The sequence below is a fragment of the Ranitomeya variabilis genome, chromosome 4 (assembly GCF_051348905.1).
Source record: "Ranitomeya variabilis isolate aRanVar5 chromosome 4, aRanVar5.hap1, whole genome shotgun sequence".
Lineage (NCBI taxonomy): Eukaryota > Metazoa > Chordata > Amphibia > Anura > Dendrobatidae > Ranitomeya > Ranitomeya variabilis.
The window spans coordinates 134260360-134274337 of NC_135235.1; the positions used below are offsets into that span (position 1 = coordinate 134260360).

The 13978-nt window shown below is 41.5% G+C and overlaps 1 protein-coding gene across 1 annotated transcript in view; it reads right to left on the bottom strand.

Moving 5' to 3' along the window:
- Positions 1 to 13978, bottom strand: part of CDH23 (cadherin related 23) — a 1745895-nt gene that overhangs the window by 326974 nt on the left and 1404943 nt on the right. Inside the window, exons 32-33 of the mRNA XM_077259280.1 lie at positions 6839 to 6940; positions 912 to 1061 (exon numbers count right to left, since the gene is read on the bottom strand). Coding sequence (XP_077115395.1) covers positions 912 to 1061; positions 6839 to 6940 — 252 coding nt within the window. The remainder of the gene's footprint in view (positions 1 to 911; positions 1062 to 6838; positions 6941 to 13978) is intronic.

The following is a 13978-nucleotide window of genomic DNA, read 5'->3' on the forward strand; positions in this document are numbered from 1 at the left end:
GGCTGCTGTTTTTAGGCTGGGGGGCCTATATCAATGGCCCCTTATCAGTCTGAGAATAGCAGTCACCAGCTGTTTTTTAGCAAAGCTGGTTGTCAAAAATGCGGGAGACCCCCACACACTTTTTTTAAATTATTTATTTAAATAATTAAAAAAACAGAGTGGGGACTCCTCTATTCTTGATAACCAACCTTGCAGAAGCTGACAGCTGGGGGTTGCAGCCTCCAGCTGTGAGTTTTGTCTGGTTGGTTCAATAAAATAGGAGGGAACCCAAGTCGAGTTTTTCATTCATTTATTTCCGAACAATTGCAGCCGGCGGCTGTGGAATACCCCGGTCATCCTAACCTACTGTGACTGTTATTAGCAACAGCTGTCATTCAGACTTTAATATAATGCTCATCATTCTCCTCTGCTCGCCGGCAGAGCAGGGGAAAATGATGACAGCCGGCTTCAGCACAAGCCACTGGGGAACAGCGCTTACTGAAGCACTTCTTCCCCAGCGGCTGTTCGTGTGGTACTAATGTGGCACACGGTTGCCACACATAGTACACACACGGACACGGATATCTCCGGTACCGTTTTTTCCGGTACTGGTAAATATACGGACGTATGAAACCGGCCTTAAGTAGATTTTTGAACAAATACATATACAGTGAGTTTACTGACTAGTTTTAACAGGTGGGAAATCCACTGCCTATTACAGTAGCGGCATTGTAATTGAGATTTAATAAAGTTAAAGTAAATGGCATTGTAGATGTAAAACCTCCAGTATGTCAATTTATGCTGTGGATGTTACCACAGAATTGTAAAGAGTGAAATATGCGGAAAATTTGCAGCATTTCTTACATTTAATTCACAGCTGATTTTAATGGCCAGTGGCAACATATCCTTAAAGTTAATTATAAAGTACTTACTTGCCCATTATCTCCAGCATCAGGGTCTCTGGCCAAGACTAGAGCTATTCTTCTCCCTGTTGGACAATCCTCGGCTACACTCACTACTGACTCTGATGTTGGATCAAATACTGGACTATTGTCATTCTCATCTAAAACCGTAATTTGAACCTGTGAAACGAAATGGCAAATATGATTAAAATATATATACAAATTAACAGTCACTAAAAATACACTCATTAATAGCTAAAGTAATATTTAAATTTCTTGTTGAACAACTATTTTTACAAGATCTGTATTGAACTCTGATCTTACGGTACTTTGTTTCATAGAGGCCAAATAAAAATATCAGATTTTTTGTTAACTATTTAAAGTGAATTTGATAGCTCCAACATGCTGGCCAATCTGAGAGCAGAATGTATAAGGTACTGATATATGATTTTAAGCCATGTATGTTTGACTCCCGATGCCGTGGAGTGACAGGTCTCTACCTATACATGTACATAGACACAGAGCTGTCACTCTAGGGCATTGGGCAGGGAGAAGGCGGCTTTTAAAGTCTGTTTTTCTCCAAAATGCTACAACAATTCAGAGTCAAACATACATGGCTGAAATATTATAGGAAGTGCCTTATGCATTCTTCCCAATTTGTGGGCAGCATTTATTAGCTGACAGGTTCACTTTAAAGCTAGTTATTGCAATTTTATTTTTAGCAGTTACTTCCCCATTATCTTTACATGGAATTTCAAGGAATATCAAATAATAATACATCCTACAGGGTAAATGTTAAAAAACTGGAAAGAAGATCATATGATCTTTAGACCTCATTCACACATCTATGTTGCCTGTACGTATTCTATCCATTTTTTTTTATGGATACCAAACATACGGATATATTTTCTGTGCTGCTTTGCACACATTTTTTTTTACGGCAGCATGGCCGAATACCAGGGCCAAAACAAGTCTATAGGTTCGTAAAATATCCATAGAGCACAAAGATGGCATCAGAGTGCAGTCAGTGTGTCATTGTTATTTAACCCCTTAAGCCCCAAGGGTGTTTTTCACGTTAATGACCGGGCCAATTTTTACAATTCTGACCACTGTCCCGTTGTGAGGTTATAACTCTGGAACGCTTCAACGGATCCTGATGATTCTGACAATGTTTTCTCGTGACATACTGTACTTCATGATAGTGGTAACATTTCTTTGATATTACCTGCTTTTATTTGTGAAAAAAATGGAAATTTGGCTAAAATGTAGAAAATTTTGCTATTTTACAAATTTGAATTTTTATGCCCTTAAATCACAGAGATATGTCACACAAAATACTTAATAAGTAACATTTCCCACATGTCTACTTTACAGCAGCACAATTTTGGAATTAAAATTTTTTGTTTTTAGGGAGTTATAAGGGTTAAAATTTGACCAGCAATTTCTCATTTTTACAGCACCATTTTTTTTTTAGGGACCACATCTCATTTGAAGTCATTTTGAGGGGTCTATATGATAGAAAATAACCAAGTGTGACACCATTCTAAAAACTGCTCAAAACCACATTCAAGAAGTTTATTAACGTTCCAGGTGTTTTACAGGAATTTTTGGAATGTTTAAATAAAAATGAACATTTAACTTTTTTTTCACACAAAATTTACTTCAGCTCCAATTTGGTTTATTTTACCAAGGGTAACAGGAGAAAATGGACCCCAAAGGTTGTTGTACAATTTGTCCTGAGTACGCCGATACCCCATATGTGGGGGTAAACCACTGTTTGGGCGCATGGCAGAGCTCGGAAAGGAAGAAGCGCTATTTGACTTTTCAATGCGAAATTGACTGAAATTGCGATGGGACGCCATGTTGCCTTTGGAGAGCCCCTGATGTGCCTAAACATTGAAACCCCCCACAAGTGACACCATTTTGAAAAGTAGACCCCCTAAGGAACTTATCTAGATGTGTGGTGAGCACTTTGACCCAACAAGTGTTTCACTACAGTTTATAACGCAGAGCCGTGAAAATAAAAAAAACATTTTTTTTCCACAAAAATTATTTTGTAGCCCCCAGTTTTGTATTTTCCCAAGGGTAACAGGAGAAAATGGACTGGAAACGTCGTTGTCCAATTGGTCCTGAGTACGCTGATACCCCATATGTGGGGGGAACCACCGTTTGGGTGCATGGCAGAGCTCGGAAGGGATGTAGTGCCATTTGGAATGCAGACTTAGTTGGATTGGTCTACAGGCGTTACATTGCGTTTGCAGAGCCCCTAATGTACCTAAACAGTAGAAACCCCCCACAAGTGACCCCATATTAGAAACGATACCCCCAAGGAACTTATCTAGATGTGTTGTGAGAACTTTGAACCCCCAAGTATTTCACTACAGTTTATAACGCAGAGCCAAGAAACTAAAAAATCATTTTTTTCCCACAAAAAATGGTTTTTTAGCCCCCCAAATTTTTATTTTCCCAAGGGTAACAAGAGAAATTGGACCCCAAAAGTTGTTGTCTAATTTGTCCTGAGTACGCTGATACCCCATATGCTGCGGTAAACCTCTGTTTGGGCGCATGGCAGAGCTCGGAAGGGAAGGAGCACTGTTTTACTTTTTCAACGCAGAATTGGCTGGAATTGAGATCGGACGCCATGTCGCGTTTGGAGAGCCCCTGATGTGCCTAAACAGTGGAAACTCCCCAATTCTAACTGAAACCCCAACCCTAACCCTAACCTTAACCCTAGCCCTAGCCTTAACCCTAGCCCTAACCCTAACCCTAGCCCTAATCCTAACCCTAGCCCTAACCCTAGCCATAACCCTAATGGGAAAATGAAAATAAATACTTTTTTTAGTTTTATTATTTTTCCCTAACTAAGGGGGTGATGAAGGGGGGTTTGATTTACTATTTATAGCGGGTTTTTTAGCAGATTTTTATGATTGACAGCTGTCACAGACTAAAAGACGCTTTTTATTGCAAAAAATGGTTTTTGCGTCTCCACATTTTGAGAGCTATAATTTTTACATATTTTGGTCCACAGAGTCATGTGAGGTCTTGTTTTTTGCAGGACGAGTTGACTTTTTTCATTGGTAACATTTTTGGGCACGTGACATTTTTTGATCGCTTTTTATTCCGATTTTTGTGAGGCAGAATTACCAAAAACCAGCTATTCACAAATTTCTTTTTGGGGGGGCGTTTATACCATTCCACGTTTGGTAAAATTGATAAAGCAGTTTTATTCCTCCGGTCAGTACGATTACAGCGATACCTCATTTATATCATTTTTTTTATGTTTTGGCGCTTTTATTTGATAAAAACTATTTTATAGAAAAAATAATTATTTTTGCATCGCTTTATTCTGAGGACTATAACTTTTTTATTTTTTCGCTGATGATGCTGTGTGGCAGCTCATTTTTTGCGAGACAAGATGACGTTTTCAGTGGTACTAGGGTTATTTATATTGGTCTTTTTGATCGCGTGTTATTCCACTTTTTGTTCGGCGGTATGATAATAAAGTGTTGGGTTTTTTACCTCATTCACTGAAGGGGTTAACTAGCGGGATAGTTTTATAGGTGGGGTCGTTATGGACGCGGTGATTCTAAATATGTGTACTTTTATTGTTTTTTTATTATTTAGATAAAAAAAATGTATTTATGGGATGATAAATATGGGATGACGTGCACTGCTCCAGGCTTACCAGCGCCTGCTCTGGGCAGGCGCTGGTAAGCCACTGCAGGACCCGGAAGTAGCCCCATGGCCATTTTGGATCCGGGGCCTGCAGGGAGGAGAAGCTGGGTACAAGGTGAGCACATCGCCTTGTACCGTGGGTCTCAGGGAAGCCCGCAGGGAGCCCCCTCCCTGCACGATGCTTCCCTGTACCGCCGGAACGCTGTGATCATGTTTGATTGCAGTGTTTCTTGGGGTTAATGTGCCAGGAGCGGTCCGTGACCGCTCCTGGCACATAGTGCTGGATACAGCTGCGATAGTCAGCTGACACCCGGCCGCGCTCTCCCCGTGAGAGCGGCCGATCGCATATGACGTACTATCCCGTCACTGGGATTTAAGTCCCAGGTCACCTCGATGGGATAGAACGTCATATGGGATTAAGGGGTTAACTCTGCAAAGTATAGGAGAAGCTTTGTAATTTATTTGTTCATTTATCCAAGCATGAAAAACACTCATGACGCACTGATGGTAAAACCAAGCACATGGACCAAACACTGATGACACGCTGATGGTAAAAATGGACACACTGACCAAACACTGATGACCCACTGATGGTAAAACAGACACACGGCCTGTACATTGATAACACTTTGATCCAAAACTCTGACAACACCGGTACCATTTTTCATCTACATGTTTAAACATGAACATGTGAATGAGGCCTTATAAGAGACATCGCATTTCTTCAGTCTTCTTCCCTTTATTTATTATTCTCATATTTCACCAGAAATAGCCTCCCAGGTGCAGCCCATAATGGACCATGAGCTGTACAGAAGGGCTTGTTGTGTAAAAGCAGGAAAGCCAGTCATTCACAATTAACACACTACTATATAGTGGGAGAACAACTTTTCAATGAAATTTAAGGAACGACAAACCCATGGAGAGGAAGGTGGATCTGCAGCCATCATTATAACTACATCCTAAAGGAAATGGTGGGGAGCATGGGGGATAAAGTGATTGTTTGCTACGAGCTGGCATTCAGCGTCCTATTGTTACCGCTACCTCTTGTCCTGGACAGCGAGAATATTCTGACCCTATTGCGATGTAATAATGTGCAGATCCTTCTTAGAATTTTCCACACTAGAGCTGATGCAGACATATTTCTGTATACATTATTAATCTAATTTGACCAATAATTTTTACTTAAAAAAATATAGAAGATTGTAATAAAGATGTACCAATGTTTCACTGCCATATAACTACTAAATATGTTTATTATAATGTAATGTTTGGGCTATCACGTCTCTTTTACTAATATGTTGTAATTAGCTGCAAAGTCTCGATTGCCCGGTGCAGCCGCAGAGCTCATGAATACATTATTCGGATCTCTTGATGCTGATGTTATGTGACATCAGCAATGATCGGCTCTCCTTCCCCCGTAACTTAGCATGCTTAAATAGCCTTCTCCACGCAAGCCGAGTATTGAACGAGATATGGGCACATAGTGATATACAACATTAAACTACCAAAAATACCATGTCTTAGATGTTGAACAAACTTCAATATACCCTGAAATCCAGTACTTTATTTCTAAAAATAAAAAAAGGAAAATGAAAAAATATATATTAAATTTAGTTCCATAAAAGGTATCAACCACTGAGGACTCTCAATTCTAAATATATTAAATTTAGAAACTGAACTGAACTTTTTTCTTGTTCAGATTTTGATTAAAGGGGATCAACAAGGTTTTGTAACTCCATCTGAGTGCAGCATAATTTAGGGACTGAAACGCTGATTCCAGCGATGTGTCACTTATTGGGCTGCTTGCTGCTTATTGGGCTGCTAAAATCACTGATCTAGCAGTTCTCTGAATGCAGAGCTTTGTATATCCCCGCCCACATCACTGATTGGCAGCCTGCTGCCCGTCTACAGTGTACACAGAAATCTGCCAATCAGTGGTGAGGGCGGGGTTATACAGAGCTCATGAATATGGAGGACTACATGGCAGCAGGTTTACTAGTCCTGTAGTGATAATGTCCTGCTAATAAAACACTGTCTTATGAAAACTACAACAAGTAGCCAAGTAAGTGATACATTGCTAGAATCTGGGTCTATGTCCCTACATTATGCTGCTCTCAGACTAGGTTACAAAAACCTGGAGACAGATTACTTTTAAATTGCCAAAGTTAAATTGAGCAGCATTAATACAGCAGGGGAACAACTCATTCTATATATACAGTGTATACATAAGTAAGTCCAATGTTAATATGTTATGAATAGTTATGAATAATTAAATAGCTCACCACAGTTGTCTCCAGCTTGGGTCCTCCATCATCTGCTACTACGGTTAAGGAATACAAGTCTCCCTTCTCTCGATCCACTAACCCCTTCACAGTTATTGTCCCCTGTAATTGTGACAAATAAGGAAAACATGGAATAAGAATCAATACGGTTGTGGTAGAATTTAACTCATAAGTAAGAACTATTAGTATTTGCAATGATATAATCAACGTGTTCATTATTATAACAAGCTGGTACACCTATAAATGACTGGGATTGTTTGCATTTTATCTTGACGGATAAATTCCAGTCTTCCAACCTGTGCAACAGGCTTCAGTTAGATAAATGGCAGTGCAGTCATCACCTGAGGCTCGGCACATCCCCCCGAGTGTCGCTGCACTGAAAGCCTCATGTTCCAAAGTGCGTCTGGATGTGACAGGTCAGCGGTAGTTACTGACTACTTTGTGGAATTCCTAAGGACTCGTGCAGATGACCGTAGTTTTGGTCCGTGTGCTATCCGTCGAAACATCAGACAGCACTCGGGATTATTCAGTGAGACTGTGCACATAGCAGATCTTTTCTCTTGGACTGAGTAGTTCAAGGAAAAAAAATCACAGCATACATGATTTACCTCAGAATGGATAGCACTTGCTCATGGTTCCGTGGAAAATATCAGACCAAATTCGGTTGAAATCCGGGTGCAGCCCAATTTTCACTGACACACAAAAAAGATAGACATATCTTTTTTTTTTTAATTCTCCACAATCAAGAAAAATGGATTCCACTCTTATCAGATTGTGATTAGCATAATCGGATCATTTATCTTGGATGGAGAACATACAAAGTTGTCTGCCTTAAGGGTAAGGCTGGGGTCAGACCTAACGTATAAAAATGCGGTCCGTTTTTTTATGGCTGAGATACGCAGAAAAGTTCCTGAACAGTGATCCGTATTCAATGCGAGGATGTGATTTTTTTTCTCCAAAAAGTATCCGTGTGTCATCCATATGGCATCTGTACGGTAAGATTGTCTCACCGGCTTGCAAAATGGACATATGGATCCATGGGCTCAAATATTCGTGAAAACATATATACAGTCTTATATATATACTGTACCAGTTATGACTTGACTTGTATTGTTCAAGATTATTGTACTTGTTTTTATTATGTATACCCCTCCTCACTTGTAAAGCGCCATGGAATAAATGGCGCTATAACAATAAATAATAATAATAATAGTATATATATATATATATGTGTGTATGTATGTATGTGTATATATATATATATATAAATAATCCGTATATATATATATATATATATATATATATATATATATATATATATATATACAAGAAAAGATGAAAACAGCACAAGCTCACCAACGGGTGCCAAGCCTTCCAGGCAGGACAGTCCACTCATCCACCCAAGTATCATAGAGATTAGAAAAAGGAAGGCAGCACTCCAATATTTGCAAAGGTGAAAAAAGCTGTGACGTTTATTTCAGACCCACATCTTCATGAAGATGTGGGTCTGAAATAAACGTCACAGCTTTTTTCACCTTTGCAAATATTGGAGTGCTGCCTTCCTTTTTCTAATCTCTATATATATATATATATATATATATATATATCAGTGAAACACATATATGCTTATATGCTGTATATATATATGTATTCCATACAGAGTTAGATAGCATAAAAGCCAGTAATTCAATTGCCGGCTTTTGCGAAGTCCTTACGAAAGCCGACAGGATGTGATACATGGTTTACATACAGTAAACCATTTCATATCCATTATGTTTTTATATATCCCTCCCTAATAATGTTAGTAGTGTGTGTGTAAAATTTGGGAGCTCTAGGTGTTTAAATAAAGGGTTAAATCACTGAAAAAACTGGCATGGGCTCCCGCGCAATTTTCTCTGCCAGAGTGTGAAAGTTAGTGACTGAGGGCAGATATTTATAGCCTAGAGAGCTAGAGAGGGACCATGGTTATTGCCCCCCCCCACTGGCTAAAAACATCTGCCCCCAGCCACCTCAGAAAAGGCACATCTGTAAGGCTGGGGTCACACATGCGTGTTTTACGTACGTAAGAGCGAAAAAACTACGTCCGTAAAACTCGCATTGCATACGGCACAATGATTCTCAATGGGTCTAGTCCTATCAGCCGTATCTTACGGATCCGTAATATACGGCTTTGTACGGGCGCAGAAAATCGCAGCCTGCTGCGTTTGTCAGCGTATCGCGCAAAAAATACGCCAATGCAAGTCTATGGGAGAGCGTATAATACGGAATTCTTACGGACCATGCGTGTGCCTTGCGAGAAATACGGAACTTAATGGCAGATGTCCTGAAACGTCCAAAGGCCTCAATTAGGCAGGTGAGACATGCTAATTAGCTGAAAAAGCCAGACAGTGAACCCGGAAGTCTGCTGCACGCCTCCACGGAGTGAGATTCACCATGTCTCACATTATCAATGTGGACATGCTCATTATTTTGGTCCAAGAAAGGCCTGTAATTTGGGACCAAAGAGATCCAAACTACGCCAACAGAGCCCAAAAAGAGGCAGCATGGAGGAGCGTGTGTGTGGCCCTCTTCCCACATTATGACCAGCAGCCACGTCAGGCACAGCGACAGATAAGTAAGTACACCCATGTTTGAAATGTAATGTTCTTTGGAATTATCAGGCCCTTTCTACTTTGAATTTCTGCGCAATGTACTAAATAGTCATGAAGGAACTAGAAAGCCCACCAGTAGATCCAAGGTGTGGTACATGATATACGGATTTCATTAATGTTTACAATAGGTGTCCCTTTTACTTACTAACAGTGTTTCCCATTATTTGTCCTTTCTGTGATAGAGGTTAGTGGACTCTGTCCTTGTGGCTTTGCTTGCTAATTGGGGTTTTTGTTTCGATTTAAGATGAATTCTTCTCCCCAAAGGCCTATTTGGATGCTACACTTATAAATCTGTGTAGTCATTTACACCTTTTTGGAGCTCACTGATTAATGGTCTAAAGAATGTGTGTTTTTTTTGTTGTTTCAGTGGGTGATGTTACAACAAGGTGGCGGAGTATCCGCGACCAGTACAGGAGGGAGAGGCAGCAGCGGGAGAGAAGTGGAGCCGGGGCACCTCCCAAAAAAAAAAAGTACATATACTTTGACCGGCTCAACTTTCTCAATCCCAGCATGGACCTCAGGCCGTAAGTACCAATCTCAATAATTTTTGGTGTGGGTTTTGGTATTATTTGTGTTCTTACTTTTTTTTTTGGTTCCAGAACTCAGTCTAACCTCACTGACAGGGAGACAGGGTCTGACTCCGAACTGGTCATTGACCCAGTTGGGGAAGGTGAAGAGGTGGCTGGTCCATCTGCTGCTCCCTCTGGCTCCATCCCTCCTGGATCCTCCTCATCTCTTCATGAAGCTGGATCTGTCTCAGTCCCACACCCAGAGGACCCACAGTTTGCCTCTTCAGCGGCAGCCTCATCAGCAGCACCACCACCTAGCCAGGATGACCCTGTAAATAGCAGCAGCCCAACTGTTGCCCTGGCTCCATCCCCACAGGCTGCAGTCAGACCACAGCTTGCACGCCGCAGAAGAGAATTGAGACAAAGCCGCCAAAATGTCGATGCTGGGGTCCTGAGCTACTTGGCACGTGTTCGAGACGATGATGGGGAGGAGGGATTTACCAGGAGCATGGCCAATTACTTAAGGTCCATAGAGAGGGAGTTAAGGCTACGTGTGAGAGGGTGTTTTCAGATCCTTGTTGACGCATGCACCCCCCCAAATAACCCATACAATCTCATGCTGATGATTGAACAGTGGCAGATGTCACCTGAAAATGTTCTGCGGCCTCTGAGATTACAAGGCCTGGCAGCTCAACAAGGATCCGAACCACCCCCTCCACGTCAGCCAACACCTCAGCCCCAACCCCCATCAACCACACAATGGCCACCTCAGCAACATATGGCGGGATATGTTCAACCATCACAAAATGGCCACTTGTCCACACCCAGTGCTGGAGGCTGGTCCCAACCTGGGTATGGACAATATGGTCATTTTGGGTTGGGTTATGATTCCCGGCCATATGGTTATCAGCAGCAGGGGTATGTCCAAAATCCACGCCCTACTCTTCCAAGTTCCCAGCATCCTAGCTGGCCAAATGTCCCTCAGGCCACAACATCATCTGCACAGGGTTCTGGACAATTGGGCCTACAAATGCCACCTGATGCAGACCCAGAGCAAGCTGCTTCTCCTGCCCCTACCTACCAGGACTTGTAATTTTTTGTTTTTAGGTTTGTTTTGTTTTTTATGTTTCTTTTAATTTTTTTTGTTTTGTTTTTTTCTATGATTTGTATACAATTTGTATGCTTGTATTCTCACTACAGAGCATGGTTGCTTGTGTTCGGAGTGGCAATTTTGGGCAAAAAAAAAAAAAATATGAGACCCAAAAAAGGTTATGACAAAAGAATAACCTACACAGTTGAAAAAGTTACCCAGTAAGTAAAATGTTTTTGTACTAGCAATCACCGTCTGCCTGCGCTGTATTCATTCTTCCATCACACACACATGATATGCTGATAACCATATGTGAAATAAGAAAAAACTAAACACAGAGTTGGAAAATTGTTTCACACATACTTTATATAGCTAATTAATTACACATGCAAAAAGGCATAGTCTTGCCAGGGAATAGCACCTTGAGGAGACAAAAAAAAATTGGTAAAGATATCACGAACTTTCAGACCAGAAAGTGGCCGACGCGGAGGAGGGACATATGGGGTAGGCCTACGAACATTGATCATGAGGTTATCTTCCACGCTTGGTGATGAACAATCATGTATTCTTGTGAAATTATGTAGAATGACACAGGCTTTTATCACTTCGTTGATTGTCGCCTCACTCAGCTGTATGGCAGAGTGAAGAACCCGCCATTTGGCCACAAGAATCCCAAAGGCGCACTCAACCAGTCTCCGTGCCCTGGCAAGTCTCAAATTAAACACCCTCCGCCGGTGGTCAAGGTTGCGCCTGGGGTAAGGCCTCATGACGTTCCGCGACAGTTGGAAGGCCTCATCTCCAACAAAAACAAAAGGCACTGCTTCAGCATTGGAGCCTGGGAGTTGTTGTGGTGGTGGGAGATTCAACTGGTTGTCACGTAGCCGCCGACCCATTATGGACGAATTGAAGACCCTAGAGTCTCCAGTTCGCCCATAGGCCCCAATGTCTACAATGACAAACCTGTAGTTACTGTCAGCAACTGCTAACAGAACTACAGAGAAAAACTGCTTGTAATTGTAGAATTGGGAACCAGAGTTCGGCGGCTTACGCACCCTGATATGTTTCCCATCCACAGCTCCAATGCAATTAGGGAAGTCACAATTATTTTGGAAACCTGTGGCGATTTTAAGCCAATCGTCCTGTTTTGGCTCAGGCAACACAGCTTCATGTAGTTTCAGCCAGATTTGGGAACAGGTTGTCCTAACAATGCCTGAAATGGTCGACCGCCCAATCAAAAACTCCAGGTGGAGACCCGCATAGGACAATCCTGTGGCCAGGAAGCTGCAATACAACAAAAAGGGAAAAGAAAAAAACATGAGCACTAAGATCCAAGGAAGAAGCCCAAGTGTATATTTCATAGAATATGACATTATTTACAGTATACAAATTGGCAGTTGAAAAAATAAATAGACTATAATCTTGCCAACATTCTTGGATATGTGCTTGTGGCTTCATGTCCAAGTGAAGTTAATGAAACCTAGTAGTACACCTCACATTTGTTAAGAAAAACCCCCAAAAAACAGTATTTTCAAATGTGGAATACATACCGTAAGGTTAGTAGCAGACGCTCCTCAGCAGAGATGGCTTTTCTCATCCAGGTGTCCTTAAAGGTGAGCCCAGGACGTAAGAGCTCCAACAACATGTCAAAAGTCCGGATGGACATGCGAGTATACTGGTAAAACTTCTCTGGATGTGCCCTCAAAGCTGAATATAGTCTCTGGAAATGGCCTTTACTCTGGCGTTGGATCAATAGAGGATGGACCCACAATCTTCGTCTCCTCCTTCGCGGATCCACATTGACCGAATATGGCTGTCCAAAGCGACGAGACAACACCCAGTGAAGCAACACCCGCTGAGTTGTGCTTACATACACAGGGCCAGACATGGTTGTAATCTCCAAGCAACACAGCCAAAATATGCTAGAGAACATATAGGGCAGATGGGAGGGCTCCACCTGTTGTAGAGGGCTTAAATAGTGTGGTTAATGATGGTTTAAATGATTTGCAGGCCTGAAAACCGTTAAATGTCCATTTTGTGATGGTGCGTGATAAATACGCCATACGGATCACACACGCATCACACACGCACAAGCACATGCGCAAAATACGCGACCACACCTCAGCAACGCCGGAACTACGGAAGTCGCTTACGGAGACATTTTGGCGTATTCAACGCGTAATACGGACGTATAATACGTTGCGTATTGTCTTACGCCATGTGTGACCCCAGCCTAAGATGCGCCTATTCTGGCACTTAGCCACTCTCTTTCCACTCCCCTGTAGCGGTGGTATATGTGGTAATAAGGGGTTAAAGTCACCTTGCTCTTGTAAGGTGACATTAAGGCTGCCGTCACACTATCAGTATTTGGTCAGTATTTTACATCAGTATTTGCAAGCCAAAACCAGGAGTGGGTGATAAATTCAGAAGTGGTGCATATGTTTCTGTTATACTTTTCCACTAATTGTTCCACTTCTGGTTTTGGCTTACAAATACTGAGGTAAAATACTGACCAAATACTGCTAGTGTGACGGCAGCCTAAGCCTGGTTAATAATGGAGAGGAGTCAATAAGACACCTATCCATTATTAATCCAATAGTAGGAAAGGGTTAAAAATAAACACACACACATTAAGAATAAAGTATTTTAATAAAATAAAGAGAGACACAGGGTTTTATTATCTTTATTGTGCGCTCAATCCAACTGAAGACCCTCGTTCTCCTGTAACAAATTCCAAAATAAAAAAGCAACAATTTCCCATACCTGTGCTCCGTACCGTCATGTCCCATGCTGTAAATCCATCTGAAGGAGTTAAATACAGTTAAACTCAGATGAACTGCAGCGTGGGAATTTTTCTGAATATTTTCTCATGCTACAGTTCAAATGAGTTTAT